The following is a 13966-nucleotide window of genomic DNA, read 5'->3' as shown; positions in this document are numbered from 1 at the left end:
TTTGATGTTAATAAAGATGCACTTGCAAGGCTGCTTCTACAGGCTAGAGTAGCTCCTTTGGTGCCTTCCCTCTCAACACTTGCCCCAAGCTAAAAGATGAGCAGTAATTAAGCAGTTATCACTGTACTTACTACTTAAATAATTAATCATTTAACCTTTCACATCCCTGAAGTGTACTGTTAGAGCTCATTGCATAGGTGATATCTTTTATTAGACCACCTAGATATTTTTTTAAAAAGTCTTTTTTTTTGTAAATATCTAGTTGATCTAATAAAAGATATCACCTCTGCCACAAGTTCTGACTCCTTTTGCCTGTAGACCAATATGGCTACAACCTGTATACCTAGAGTACACTGTAATCTCATCAGTGGGTAAAGAGATGTCCTAAGTCAATTGAAACCGCTCTACTGAGTTGTAAGTCTACTTGTTCTAATAGTTATAGCAATGAATAACAATATACTTTTTTAAAGAAACTAGCTGAAGTACAAAAAAAGGGACTATTTAAATTGAGACTTTTCACTTGGTAACTGAAATCATTATTTAAATAACTGGTTCAAATAGTCTTGATTTAAATCAATCCGTCCGGCTGAAGGCACTGTTATTTCAAGTGACTCCATGAACACAGGCCTCATTTAACTGGCTGCTACCCCAGCACGTAGGAACCAGCACACGCTTAGCTGGAGGTTCCCAGCACTGTCTGGAAAGGGACAGTCACCAAGTGGGAGAGGAAAATCAGCAGTGCAAGATGGCTACCCAGGTGATGAAAAGAGAGAATCCAATGTGGCTGGTAGGTAACCACATAGGTGGGGAGACTAACACCCACAGAAAAGCAGCAGAAACATCTGCATGCGGAATTCCAACTCCATGACTCCATGACTGAAACTGATTTAGACTACTCAGCTTAAAATATCTGCAACAGACAGCACAACCATTTGGAATGACCTGCAGGTAAATAATCTAAGTGGAGAGTACCTCTTTCCAAACACGACAGACTTTTTAGAGTGGCCTTTCCCACTCGTTCCTGGCCGACCAATACAAACCATCATTGATGGTAATTCCTGCACTCACCTGAGGTCCTGGGAAGCCCTCCAATCCAGGCTGACCATTTGTCCCTGGAGTACCAGGATCTCCCTGTAATAAATAAATAGAGAGAGGGAGGACAATTATATCATACTGCAATTTAACCTTTGGCCTGAAAGATCTCGCTCCATGTCAGTTTATACGGAGTAGTACAACAAGGCATTATTCCAAGAGTTCCAAAGTTTCAGTGATATGGGGCCTCACCCACTTCCCAACAGTGCTATCAGAAAGCCACTCATAGAAATGGGCAGAAGCAGGAGTGGGCCCACAGCCCCTCCAAAGCTAACACTCAGAAGAGCAGTGGCAGAGGTCTTAAGATTTTCTGAAGCTGTATGAAGGGATCCTACCTTTTGTCCTGGCACACCAGGCTGACCTGAACTGCCAGTGTCTCCCTAAAAGGTAAAGAAAAGTAAGCAAATGAGAGAAGCAGCCATTCTGTCTGGGGCACAGTTTGTATGCACCAACAAATGACATGTCTCTTACAGGCTGTGTGAGGGGAACCAAAGGGTTGAAAACTATTATTAGCATCTGTCCAAGCCACAACATTGCCAGCACGACACTTGCTACTAAGGCAAAGATTTCCAAGGCTCAGAAGGCAGTTTGATACCCTTTGCCTGACTCCCAAAGACTTCCTGCAGGAGTCAGAGCCCTAGCCACCCTTTGTGCCTTGGGAAACAACCCCTTGGTCTTGGGGTTTGAGTAGTATGCTCAAACAAACTTCCACCATTCCTCAGCAAGAAGGCAATGTGCCAGGCACTGTCTCAGGAGAATGAATTCCCAGCAGAGGCAGAGCACTAATGAGTATTACAGAAAAGTCCAAGACTGAAATCCTTGCTGTGCTGATCAGTGTTAAAACTGCTATCACTTCAGTGGTTCAGGATTTTTCCCCAAGTGTCTGCATTTGCACACTGTCCATCAGTGGACACCAGCTGGACAATGGTAGCCCTCTGAAGTGCATGAATCAAAGCTGTATAGGAATGGGCCATACACAGACTTGCTGGAATAACTTTGTATTAAGACAGCAGCATAATATTCTAACCAGATCTTGCTACTCTGTCCACAGACATAAATTACTCTTGGCATGCTCTATTATCTGTTGCTTAACACATATTATAGAAGAGATTATCCTCTTCCATAACATACACCAGGATGGATGTAAAAAGGCTACAGAGGAAAGATTCCTAGTGACCATGCTAAGAAACAGGGGTCAGGCTCAGCTACTGGAGTAGCAGCTCTTAGCAGAGAAAACATCGCACTGTAATGGTCTGCTGTGGATGAAACCACATAAGTCCTATCATTGCAGAGGAACAGATTCAAAATGTATCCTGACCTTGAGTCCAGGGAGTCCCGGTGGCCCCTACATAAAAAGGGGAACAAATAAAACATGGCAACAGGTGAATTCTTCCAAACATCAGGAGCCAAAGGAAAGTGCATCCCCCCAGCTCCCCGGAAAGTCTCTTTCACCAAGAAGCACATTAAGATTTGTCGTTAATTTGACTGCACAGTAACAGTAACAGAGATCTAAAGACATCTTCTGCTCCAAATGAAAGAATGTTCTTTTCAGGATTTGTCCTTCCCTGCTCTGAAAATGCCCCTAACCTGCCATGTGACAGGGCAGGACAGGCCACCCTAGCACTGTCCTTTTGGGGATAACTGTGAAGTCTAAGGAGTCCTGTTGGGGCACTTTCTTTTTTTCTCTTCAACAGCAATGCACAGCCGTAACAGCTAAGACTGTGAATAGGAACTGTTCCAGTTGTATGACAGTACTGTTGTTTGGGACCCCATTCAGGTATGGGTTTTCTGGCACACATAGGATAGTGAAGGCTGAGGCAAGGCTTTTGCAAAGCTGAGTCCTGTCACATGCTTTGTAACTTTAGGCAGAAAAGCATGAAGCCTGGGGCTTGGGGAGTTAAATCCCTTGCTCAGGACTCTGTAGAGTGCCTACTTTAGTGGGCAGGGTAGGCAAATCCTCAGGAAGGGGTAAGAGGACTTATTAAAAGACTGAGATGAGTTTTACCTGTGGCCCTTCAGGTCCACGTGGCCCAGGAACACCGGAAACAACTGGCATGCCTGAGCCTTCCATATCACCCTAGGGCAAGAAAATCTGGCTGAAATTCAGGCATAGGACAAAGGTTCCTGATGCAGAAGTCACACCAGGCACATACCAAGCAGGTGTGTAGTATAAACAGGGAGCTACAGCACAGAGGAGAGAGCCTGGTGCCTAGCAGTTACCTGCACCCTCTTCTTTTTAACAAAACACCTGTGACACTGCTTCAGCTCTTCAGGATTCCCAGAGTCTGGCAGTCAGTGTAGGCCACCCATCCAAATTAGCTTCCTCAACAGCCAAAGAGAAGACCCTTTTCCACCCAACTCATCTCTGGGACCTGCAATTTAGGAAATACCTGGAAAGGCCCAATGAATATGGGCAGGGGGACCCCACACTGAAATGGTCCACTTGAGCCTCACAGCTGCAGAGACCTGTCAGTACAAATGCACCCTGTTGTAGGACCACAGTCTGGGAGAGGCAGCCTTTACAGCACCCAAGACTTAGCCCAAAGAAGGTTCTTCCATGCAGGCTCAGACCGATCACCATATCTGGGGTCAGGAACGAATTTTACCCCCTGGTCCAATTGGTATGGAGCACAGGTGTTTTTATCTTCTTCTATAACAAGGGGTGCTCTACCTCGGACCTCTTGAGTCTATGTTAACAATGTTTTACAGAAGCAGAATATTGCCTGGCTTAGTTCTCCTGCTTTACCTGTGGCAGGTTACGCTGTTATGTCTTCTGTTGTTTAGGGTTGACTGTAGTTTAACTAAGAGGTTAGGATTATGGATTTGTACAGGACTGTTTTGGTAGGGATGATCCTGTCTCAGGCAGGGGGTTGGACTAGATGACCTCTGGAGGTCTCTTCCAGCCCTGCCTCTTTAAGCCCTCGCAGGCACAGGCCACACCAGCAGGCACGCAATGATTACCATCACTAGTACTTACAAATCCAGCTTCATAGCCTGGCCCTGGAGGTCCAGGAGGACCAGGAGGACCTGGCTGTCCTCGGGGTCCAATAGGTCCAGGAAGGCCAGCCAACCCTGTTTCCCCTGGCGATCCTTGTGGTCCAGTTTCTCCTTTACTGCCCTGCATGGGAGTAAAGAAAGTAGAGATGTGATACAGCCAGGCAATCAGGGGAGCCCTGACTTTGCAGAGCCCTCGGAAGGAGGAAAGCTCCTACTCTTTAAAGGGCTTCTACATCTGTCTGACCAAGGCAATGGGTTCTAATAAGCTTCTGAGCCAAGGGGAGAGGACTTCCTCTCCCCCAGCAGAAACCAAAAGCATAAGCCAAGGCTGAGCAAGCCAGGTAAGTAAAATGAGTGTTCACAGTTGCACAGACCCACAAAACTTTGTCAGTTGGCCGTGTCTCAGAGCAGATCACAGGACTGTCTGCTCCATTAGACTGTGTTATAAGGCAGAGAAACACATGCACCTTCAGTGCTTTTCAGCGAGGTGAGGAACTCATAGCTGAAGTTAGATCCCAGTAGAGAGAGGGCAAGGCCTTGTGCCCAGACAATTCTGGCTGTGCACCCAGGCCCTGCCCTACAGTTCCACGTCCTTTTCTCAGCAGAGCCTGACAATGGTGTTTCTCATCATCAGCCAGTGCTTTTGCAGTATGGAAAATGGCCACTAGGGGCCAGTCTGAGACCACCAAGCACAGTTTTATTTCAGCAATGCTGTTCAAAGGTCCGCAGAGCTGGGAAGCCAACATGCCTCTCTCCAACTATATACAGGATACAAGGAAAGCCCAGCATCAATTTTTTCAAGTTAAATATGAAATATTTATTTATTTAAAATCTAGAATTTTTCCACTGTGTACTAGAAGAATTCTAGACATCCAACAAGAGCTCAGACTGAAACACTGAGAACTGCCAGCTTCATGCTCATGCTACAGGGGATTCATAATGCTATCCTTGCCTACTGCATACTTTTAAAGCTGATCTGGGAGACAGCATGGAAATGGAGACTGTAATCAGTTTTACTTTGTAACAGACTGATTGATATCTGTCTCTCAGAAAGTTAAGCATTACACAGGAACAGAACAATACAGAATTAAACTACATGCAGAAGGAGCAATATTCAGCAGTAATTGTTAACTACATTATATGCACATATACACATGTTATGAGCCACTCTGGCAGTAGCAATTAAAAGGCCAGTGGTGTAAATGCTTTTCTGTTTGCACTGCATGTTTTTATAAGTAGTGTAAACCATAGTAAAAAGAACTATGACGTTCACCCAGACGAGGGGATAGCCTTTTATATTTCTTGCTTTGCCTTTTGTTTTAGAATAGTTTCAGCTCCTGTGTTGCCAGCAGGAGCCTGGACTAGATGACCTCCTGAGGTCCCTTTTAACCCCTCATTTTCTATGATTCTATGACATGCAGAAACACACCTTTTCTCACCATTGGATTATCTTATTTTGAAAAAGTGAATGACAAATGCATGTATCTATCCAAGTCATGCCATCTGCATGCATGCACGATGCCTTTACCTCAAACCTTGCCTCTCCCATGGGTGGGGATGTGGAGTAGTAAGAAAGAAGCTCTAACAGGTAGGAAGGGATAGGAGGCAGTTTGCTCTGGTTAGATGGGAGAAAAGTGAGTGGAGACAGAGAGAAGAGTGATGAGCAGATAATGAAACAATGAGCGTGGGTGACAGACTAAATGTGACAGCCCCAGGCTGTTCCAAAGCTGGCATTAGATGGGAAATGGGCTTGTTGGGATTTTAGCATTAGTATCTTCTGTTATATCAATACCAGATTCTGCACTAGAAGTAATATCTAGAGGCGAGATTCTTTCACAGATGGTGTAAACTGGCATAGCTCCACTGACTTGCAAATCCTGATCTAGTTTACACAAGGTGAAGATCTGGCCTTCGGATCTCAGTGTTGCTTAATAGATGCACATCTTGCCTGGTTGGAAAAGGCCTCTCAACAGAAGGGGACCCAGGAATTTGACACTCCGTGGTGAGGATGCCCTTGGTCAAAGACAAGTTATACTGTGTAATTCCTGAAGTTCCAGTGACATTCTGTCACTGAGACGAACTGCCTTGCTCCAGTCAGGCGGGTAACTCAATGCCCTGGTAAAAATCTACAACCTGTTTTGTTGCTCTTTTTAAATTTTGAGAGTTCTGTGCAATCTGCACAGGGTACAGTGTTCACCTTTCAGTTATAATGCTGTAACTAAACAAGAGCCACCTCCACAATACAATATTGACATTGCTTCCTTGATTCCATTCCCCACTCCCAACAAAATTCACCCTCCACACCAGTGAAATTCCCCCGAGACCCTTAGAAAAGAGTTTGACTGTGACAGGAGCAACATGCTGGTCTCATGGTTGTCATGCACAATGCCACATCTCCTGTGGTAAACAGGACATCTTAGAATGTAGCCCTCAGTTCAACCAAGTAGTAGGTGCCAACTCCAGCAAAGCATGAATATGTATAGCCTGCTACTGAACTGGAATGGACTTGAGCAGACACCTCAGTCCTTTGCTAAATTGCTGGAGTTTGGACTTTGTGCCAATGCACAAGAGATTTGGTTTGGCTGGTCTCTCTCACTCTCTCTAGGCCTCCTACTGCGAGAGATAATGGGAGTAATAGCATAACAGAAGATTACATCTGCTATAAGTGAAATGTGGAGAGCATGACAGGAAGAATGGGAGTCACACAATAAAATATTACAACAACAATATGCAGGGAATGAGAACCAGAGTGGGTAATCTGGAGGCTGAAGGAGCACTCTCCCTAAGTAAGGAGCTGAATAATGTCACAATTCAGTGCTCTTCATTTGGAACTCACATACTGTTGGGGATTGCAAGTCAGCTGGAGCATTGTTGCAACAACGACAGTTGTTGTAAGTCAGTTGATCAACATATCTCTTCCCAGGTAAATCAACCCCTGGATTTGCGTTCTGGGTTTCCATTTTTAGTGTGGGGTCTTGTCTACTATTTAAACATATTTCTGCCAGTTTTATAGCCTCAAAACTTTGACTTTACTTAATTTTAATTGTTTTGAATCCTATCCATTCTGTCCAGTGCTTCCAGCAAAAGAACACCCAAGTATAATCTCTCTCGGGTATGAAAAATAAGGCTTTGTTTTCTTCAAGTGCTTTTAATATGGCAGCTTTCTGAGCAAAATAAAATAATTATAACAAGAAAGTGTAATAGCAAATTAAATAGAGATCCCATAGCATGACAAGGAAACCAGGAAGCAAACTTGTATGCACAATAAGGAGGTTTGTACTGTGCAACTAGTTCTAAGGTTGCATGTCATTTTAAAGCAGAGAAATCAGAAGAGTAACTTTAAAGAGGATATTGTGGTATTACAGATTTAGGCCAAGACATTGTGAAAGTTTAGGCATAGTTGTGGTTTCCTTCTCATAATGAGTGGGCAAAGTTACACTCAAATGAGCTGGCAGGATCATGACCTTTTCCCACTTCAGTGACTCTGCATCATATGTGCCAAAGGCATTCATTAAATTGAGCTACCATATTTACTTGTACCCAAGACAAGATTTTTTTCCCATTAAACATGGAGAAAAAGAAACCTCAACTTGGATGCTAGTATGGTCTGGGGCAAGCGGCTCCGGGTGTGGCTCCAGCTCCAACCCAGGGGAGACCGAGCTGCAATGGGAAAGGCAAGTGTGGGGGAACTCACGCAGTGCAGGGGATGAGTTCAGGAGAGATCACATGCTGCAGGAAGAAAGGAGCCTGAGGGAGACCACAGAGAAACCATATGGTATGGGATGGTGGAGCTACTCTGACTCTGGCTTGGGCCCGGCCCCAGGTCAGGGTTGGAGCTGCCACTGCTTCCTGGCCATGACCAAAGCCAGCATGTGCTCTGTACCTAGGGCTGGAGTTGAAGCCAGAGCCACTGCACGGGGTAATGAGAAGCAGGAGGGAGCAAGTGGCTGGGCCAGTAGGCACTGGGGGGAAGGGAGTGGGAAGTGGCGGAGAGGGCAGACACCTGGGGCACCCAGCTGCAGGGAGGGCAAGTGGTATTGAGGGCCAGCGGGGTTGGGGGAGGGAGGGACAGGGAGACTGCCTCCCCACTGCTGTTTTCCCCCCTGCTGCTGCTTTCTTTGCCACAGCAGTGGGGCAGATGAATTTATGATGATACAAAATATACTTTTCCATGTATAGAATCTAACTATGAGACAGTTGTCATAAATTCAAAGTCCTTTTGGATTTAGGTAAATATGGTATTTCCACTGGTCATACTGCAAGCTCAGACAGCCAAATCGTGTCTTGCCCTAACTACAAATACATGTGGGACAGGTTTATGCAGAGACCCTTCACCTTCAGTACTGCCCACACAAACACATGGGCAGGGGTGGGATTATTCCAATAATATGGTGGTGCAGAAGGCAGATTATTCTTTCCTGGCTCTTTCACACTACTAACTGTTATCGAACACTAGCTTTTACAGTGAGCCTGCGCACCAGCTGTAGCCATTGATTTGAAGGCTCTTGACCAAAAGTTAAATAAATATTCAGCACCTCCATTTTACAGGTGGGAAAGTGCAGACACAGAAAGTTCCTTGAGCAAGGTCACAAAATCAGTTCAGTAGAAAAGCAGGGGTCAGAACTCAGAAAACTGCTCCATCGCCACTGCCCAACACACCCCTAGAAACGCACACAAGCCACACACTGCAAAAAATGACACTTTGCCCCAGTGCCTTCCATGCTCTTGGGTACACTTCAGAGCTCTTCAAGATGACTCCAATGGGCTTTCCTGTTAAGCCACAGTGATCAAATATTTGGATGAGAAGCTGCAGTCTTACATGGATACAATGGAATTTAAATGAAGGCAGACATAATTCAACTGAAATGTGGGTGCTAATTCCAGAACAGTTTCCTTGTTTCCCAGAAAAGAGTCAGTGCTACAAGGGGAAACTGCTGCACAGTCACAGAACTAGAAAACCCCATGAGTGTGGTACTGTACCTTGGGTCCAGGAGCTCCAGGAAGGCCTAAATCACCGGAATCACCCTAGGAAAAAGAAGACAAAGAGGAGTGAAACTTCACACAAATAGGGTAGAAACAGACATTGTCTGATGTCTTATTTGCGAGGGGGGCCTTGATCTGCCCCCCCCCTTCCACCACAACAGACTTATCACAGCTGCACGCAGCTCTCCACACTGCCGGTTGTGCTCCTCACTGCCTACGTACTGCACTGTGGCTGCACGCATGCACGGGCCATTTATTGGCCTAATTATCGGCCACATCAGGCCGATTTCTAATATAGACAATTTTCTTTATATCTGTACCAATCCGATATCGGACCAATGTATCTGTGCACCTCTAGTTATAATACACTGCTTTTTGCCACCAGCTTGCTTTTAATATGGAACCTACATCATATACAGCACAGCTGCACTTGGCCTATAAGCACCCATAGGGCCTTGTTACACCTTACACTGTGAGCCGCACAGATGCTGATTGGTGTTAGTGCTAGCTTAGAGTTTGGAACAGTCACACCCTTAGTCTAAAAACCTTCCAACTCTCCCCCACTGGGATAGCTGTGACTTGCCACTAGAGGCCTGGCGAGCAGGGACAGGACTAAGAGCTGTAACTGTAAATTGCCACTAGAGGACTGGGAAGTCAGGACAGACTTCTCCTCCCTGCTGTAGGGGTAGGGGTACAAGATATCCTGGGACACTGGAGGACTTCAACTTGGGCAGCACATCTGTGGAGAGTGGTTACATGTTAATGGAACAGGAGCTGGGTAGTGCCTTGGAGTGACATAACACTGAGTTGCATAATGAGTGCTTAAAACCACTTTAAGATGTCAATGTGCAGACAATTTAGGGGTTAAGAGCTCTAGAAGCTATCCAAAATTATGGTATAACAAGGCCCACAGAGACTGTTCCATCATGCTTTCCACTGCACTGGCCAGTTAAGCCTATATTCATTTATTATGTACAACAGACTTCTACTATTGTACTAAAAAGGCCTCTCTGACTCCAGGTCAGGCCAAACAGTGCTAGCTGGTCTGTGGAGCTCTGCTTCTCTCTCAGTAACATGTTACTGTAAGGATGTCCCAGTTCTACCAAGCACCATGCAGAGAGGGGACACATGCCTTCTCTCCTCTGAATCCTGGCTGGCCAAGTAACCCGTCTCTTCCTGGAGGACCTGGAGGACCCTGGAAAGGTTAAAAAGAGAGAACCTCAGTTGGAAGAGAGGTTTAAGAACTGGCTATTGTCAGCTCTGTCAATTGCAATAACCCCAAACCCTTTACCTGTGACAAACTGTCCCATATGCCCACCCTCAGCACCACCAAGACTATTACATTGTGCATTAAAGACTATGGTATTCACAGACTACAGGGCCCATGGAGACTCCTTTTAGTTTTCAGTGACAGTCATTATTGTACATTACACTCCCTGCCAGACACATATAAGCAAAGGGATTGATTAGCAATTCCTAGAGAAGATGCATTTCCTCAGAAACCTCCACCAGCAAGTTCCCTAGCCATAATCCTGTGACCACCTCAGCTATGCACACCATCAAATGCAGCACAAACAGTACCACAGGTGACTGCTATCAGATCCAGGAAAGGGGTCAGTTCATACAGAATTGCAAAGAGAAACAATGACCCCGTTCTCTTGTCCCTCTAGGAAGTCACCATCATGAGGTATCAAGCAACCCAAATGCTGCCATCATTGTAGAGTCCTGTCCTGGCCATATCATCACAATGGAAATGGCTGGGGAACTGCATAAAATCAGGCTTCAAAATACACTTAACATGGAGAAGTGCCAGGAATAGCTCTGGATTAAGTGGTCAGATCACAATCTTCCCCATTCCTTCACTGACCCACTATGCCTTGTCCTCCACACACTTACAGGTGGTCCTTGCAGTCCGGGGCTTCCATCTTTGCCTGGCAGGCCAGGGGGACCTGGAATCGCTGTGTGGTTCATCCCAAATCTTCCCGGTTCTCCTGGCAGGCCAGGCACACCAGGAGGTCCTGGGGGACCTGGTGGGCCTTGGGGTCCCTGAAAGAGAGGACAAAAATAATGTGTAAGGGGCACAATCAGATCTTGCACACTTACTAGGCTCTCTCTGGCAGCTGGGTGGGCCAGTCATACAGGCCTGCTCTGAGCAAGTCTTATTAAACACTACCTAGCTTGAGGATTGAACAAAACAAAGCCTTGGAAATGCAACTGGATCATCCCACTTCCCTGGGCCTGCACACTCACCCGCAAACTTTCCAGATCACCTGCAAACCCAGACCCTTCCATGTCAATGAATGTCTGGAATAGAAGCACACAGAGAGGACAAGATTACAGTCAGATGGGGATGCACAGCATTTATGCCACAGACTAAGGTTTGACTCAGATCAGCAGCATCTCCTGGCCCTGATCTCCTACAGTACTTAAAAAGGGTTTATAACTGTGAACACCATAAGCTCTGGCTGGCTCTTCCAAACTACTATAACTCCCATGTGATGGGGCTGTCTATCAGGATGAGGATATTGGCTCTCCTATGTAGGAGGCTTTTGACCAACCATGACAGTGCTGTTTAGACCAGTCACTCTGGGATTTATCTGCTGTGCCATATGGTCCTGATTGAGCCCAGATTATATTCCAGTGATGTTTGATCTGTTTATTAACTTTGTTATAATTCCCTCATTTTTGTGATCAAATGAGGCTTGGATGCAGATATCTGCTGCATAGAACATCCGGATCCTCTTCTCCAAGACAATCCAGCTGTGAAGGCACTGAAGGACTTAGCATGGACTATTCCACCAGACTACTCAACCAGCAAAGAGAACCTCTGGGAAAGGGAAGTGATTTAGATCCCTTCCCTATTCACAAGAGCTGCAAAAAGTGGCAAGGTCTAAACAATGACAGCAGAGGATAAGTCACCATGGGGCAGAGGCACTGTCTTGTGTGTGCCCTGCAAGCAAAGTCTAAATAGGACCTGAAAAAGAAGTGCATGGATGGTGAGCAGATCTGTACCCTGAAACCATTTCACACACAGCTCAGGTGCTAATGGTGACATCACTGAGAGTCCTGTGACTAGAGTTGTCTGGTCCTACAGGGCACCTATATGCATACCAGACATTTGCTCTGCTAATTAACACGCGTTGGAGTAGATTCAATTAGCATGCTCCAGCAGCCTCTGCATCACATCTCTTCAGCATCCCTGCACTTCAAAATGGCGGTGGGGGCACTTAAACTAAAGCTCGTTGAATGAGTTTTAGTTCAAGCACCCCCACCACCACTTTGAAGTGCAGGATGCTGAATACAGAATATGATGCTGCGGGTGCTTAGTCAGAGTGGCTCTAATTAAAGTGTCTTCACCACCCCACAGCATATCTAGAGACACCCACAAATTCCTAGTCTGTAGGAGGTTCAATTTCAATTTTCTTCATTCCAAATCAAGATCTAAGAATTTCCCACAAAACAGAATTTTAAAATTTCTTTTTGGAAAAAATTCAAATGACACTTTAGTTAACCCATGTTGAATGCTTGTTTTGACTTTCCCAACTTAATAGTGTCATTATATTTTATACTTTCATTTATAATGTAATGTTAAAGTCAATTCAACTGTTATATGACATAAAGCATGTGGAATGATGTATAATATGCTGTGACATAACATCACAGTCAAAATGTTTCAGCTTTTACAGTATATTTCAACATATGATATTTTATAGCTTATTTGTGCAGTTCAAATTTTATTTTATAAACTGATTTTGAAATTGGTATTCTAATTGGCAATTTGGTTTGCTAATTAACATTCGGCTAATTGCTACTTGGTTTACCCAACTGATAGTTTAACAGGACATTTGTTCTAATTAGAAATTCAGTAATTTCCTACCGTAACTGATATTATAAAAATACAAATAGAAAAAAATAACAAATAACATTACCTTATTTGTATGCCATATCATGAATGTTCTGTTATGTATATCATATGGCATGTCAGTCTAACATGACAGGGCATATAGCATATTATCAATAGGGATGAAATTTAGTTTAACTTAAGCAAAATTAATAGTTTTGATTATTTTTTCCTCAAAAGTTCACCTGCAATTGAGCACATTTGGAACTGCAAAAGTGGAACCATGCTATTAGCGATCTCATACTAACTCTTAGGGACCTGACATGTAATGTGGACATTGCAGGCTAGGGGACCAGTTGAGCTACATGTGCCTTCAGTGGCACCATAGGAAGACAAGTCCCTGGCACTGAGGTGAAACAGCAGAACCCCACTCAGGCAAAAGCAGTCAGCCAAGAGTGAGAGCATACCTCCCCCTCATCTGACCCTTCCATCCCCTCAATACGTACCAGCTTATCCTGTTTAGATGAAAGTCCTGGTATCCCAGGTGGGCCAGGTGGGCCAGGCGGTCCAGGGGATCCTCTCACACTGACCCCTGGGTCACCCTAAGCAAAGAGAAGAGATCATAGAGCATATAACTGAAGATTTATTATCCACTGTATGAGAGCCCCACAAAGTAGAATGACATTTCAGAAACATGCCGGCTGGGGGCCAAACCATGTCAGCTCACAGAGCCCAGCCCATGCTGCCACTTTACCCCAAGGCCAGACACTCACCTTCTCACCCTTGAGGCCAGGCTCCCCTGGAGTTCCTGGGAATCCCTGGGGCCCAGTGTCACCCTGCAAAGGGAAATAACATGATAGAAGAGAGAGCCTGAAAGAAAAACCCACTACATTTCACTGTACACACTGTATAAAGCAAGGAAAAGATTTGCATTGCTGGAAGTAACAAGCTAAACTTCTCAGGAAGCCCAATTCCAACCCCAGCGCGGGCAGGTTAACCCTTCACTGACAGCACGGGCAGTCACAAATAAGCGGGAGGGGGAGTGAATGGGGT

General features: G+C 45.2%; 1 protein-coding gene across 4 annotated transcripts in view; it reads right to left on the bottom strand.

The window, feature by feature from the left end:
- COL18A1 (collagen type XVIII alpha 1 chain) overlaps positions 1–13966 on the bottom strand; it is a 177921-nt gene that overhangs the window by 29783 nt on the left and 134172 nt on the right. For all 4 annotated transcript variants that reach the window (XM_019523230.1, XM_019523232.1, XM_019523228.1 and 1 more), the window contains exons 10-20: positions 13687–13749; positions 13420–13515; positions 11323–11376; positions 10969–11118; positions 10205–10267; positions 9070–9114; positions 4070–4210; positions 3098–3169; positions 2411–2437; positions 1428–1472; positions 1069–1131 (exon numbers count right to left, since the gene is read on the bottom strand). In XM_019523230.1, the coding sequence (XP_019378775.1) occupies positions 1069–1131; positions 1428–1472; positions 2411–2437; positions 3098–3169; positions 4070–4210; positions 9070–9114; positions 10205–10267; positions 10969–11118; positions 11323–11376; positions 13420–13515; positions 13687–13749 (819 nt within the window). The remainder of the gene's footprint in view (positions 1–1068; positions 1132–1427; positions 1473–2410; positions 2438–3097; positions 3170–4069; positions 4211–9069; positions 9115–10204; positions 10268–10968; positions 11119–11322; positions 11377–13419; positions 13516–13686; positions 13750–13966) is intronic.

This window comes from Gavialis gangeticus, unplaced genomic scaffold (genome assembly GCF_001723915.1).
Source record: "Gavialis gangeticus isolate Ggan-Ray unplaced genomic scaffold, GavGan_comp1, whole genome shotgun sequence".
Taxonomy (NCBI): Eukaryota; Metazoa; Chordata; order Crocodylia; family Gavialidae; genus Gavialis; species Gavialis gangeticus.
Note: the sequence above shows the minus strand (reverse complement) of the source record. Positions and strands in the feature narration are given on the sequence as shown.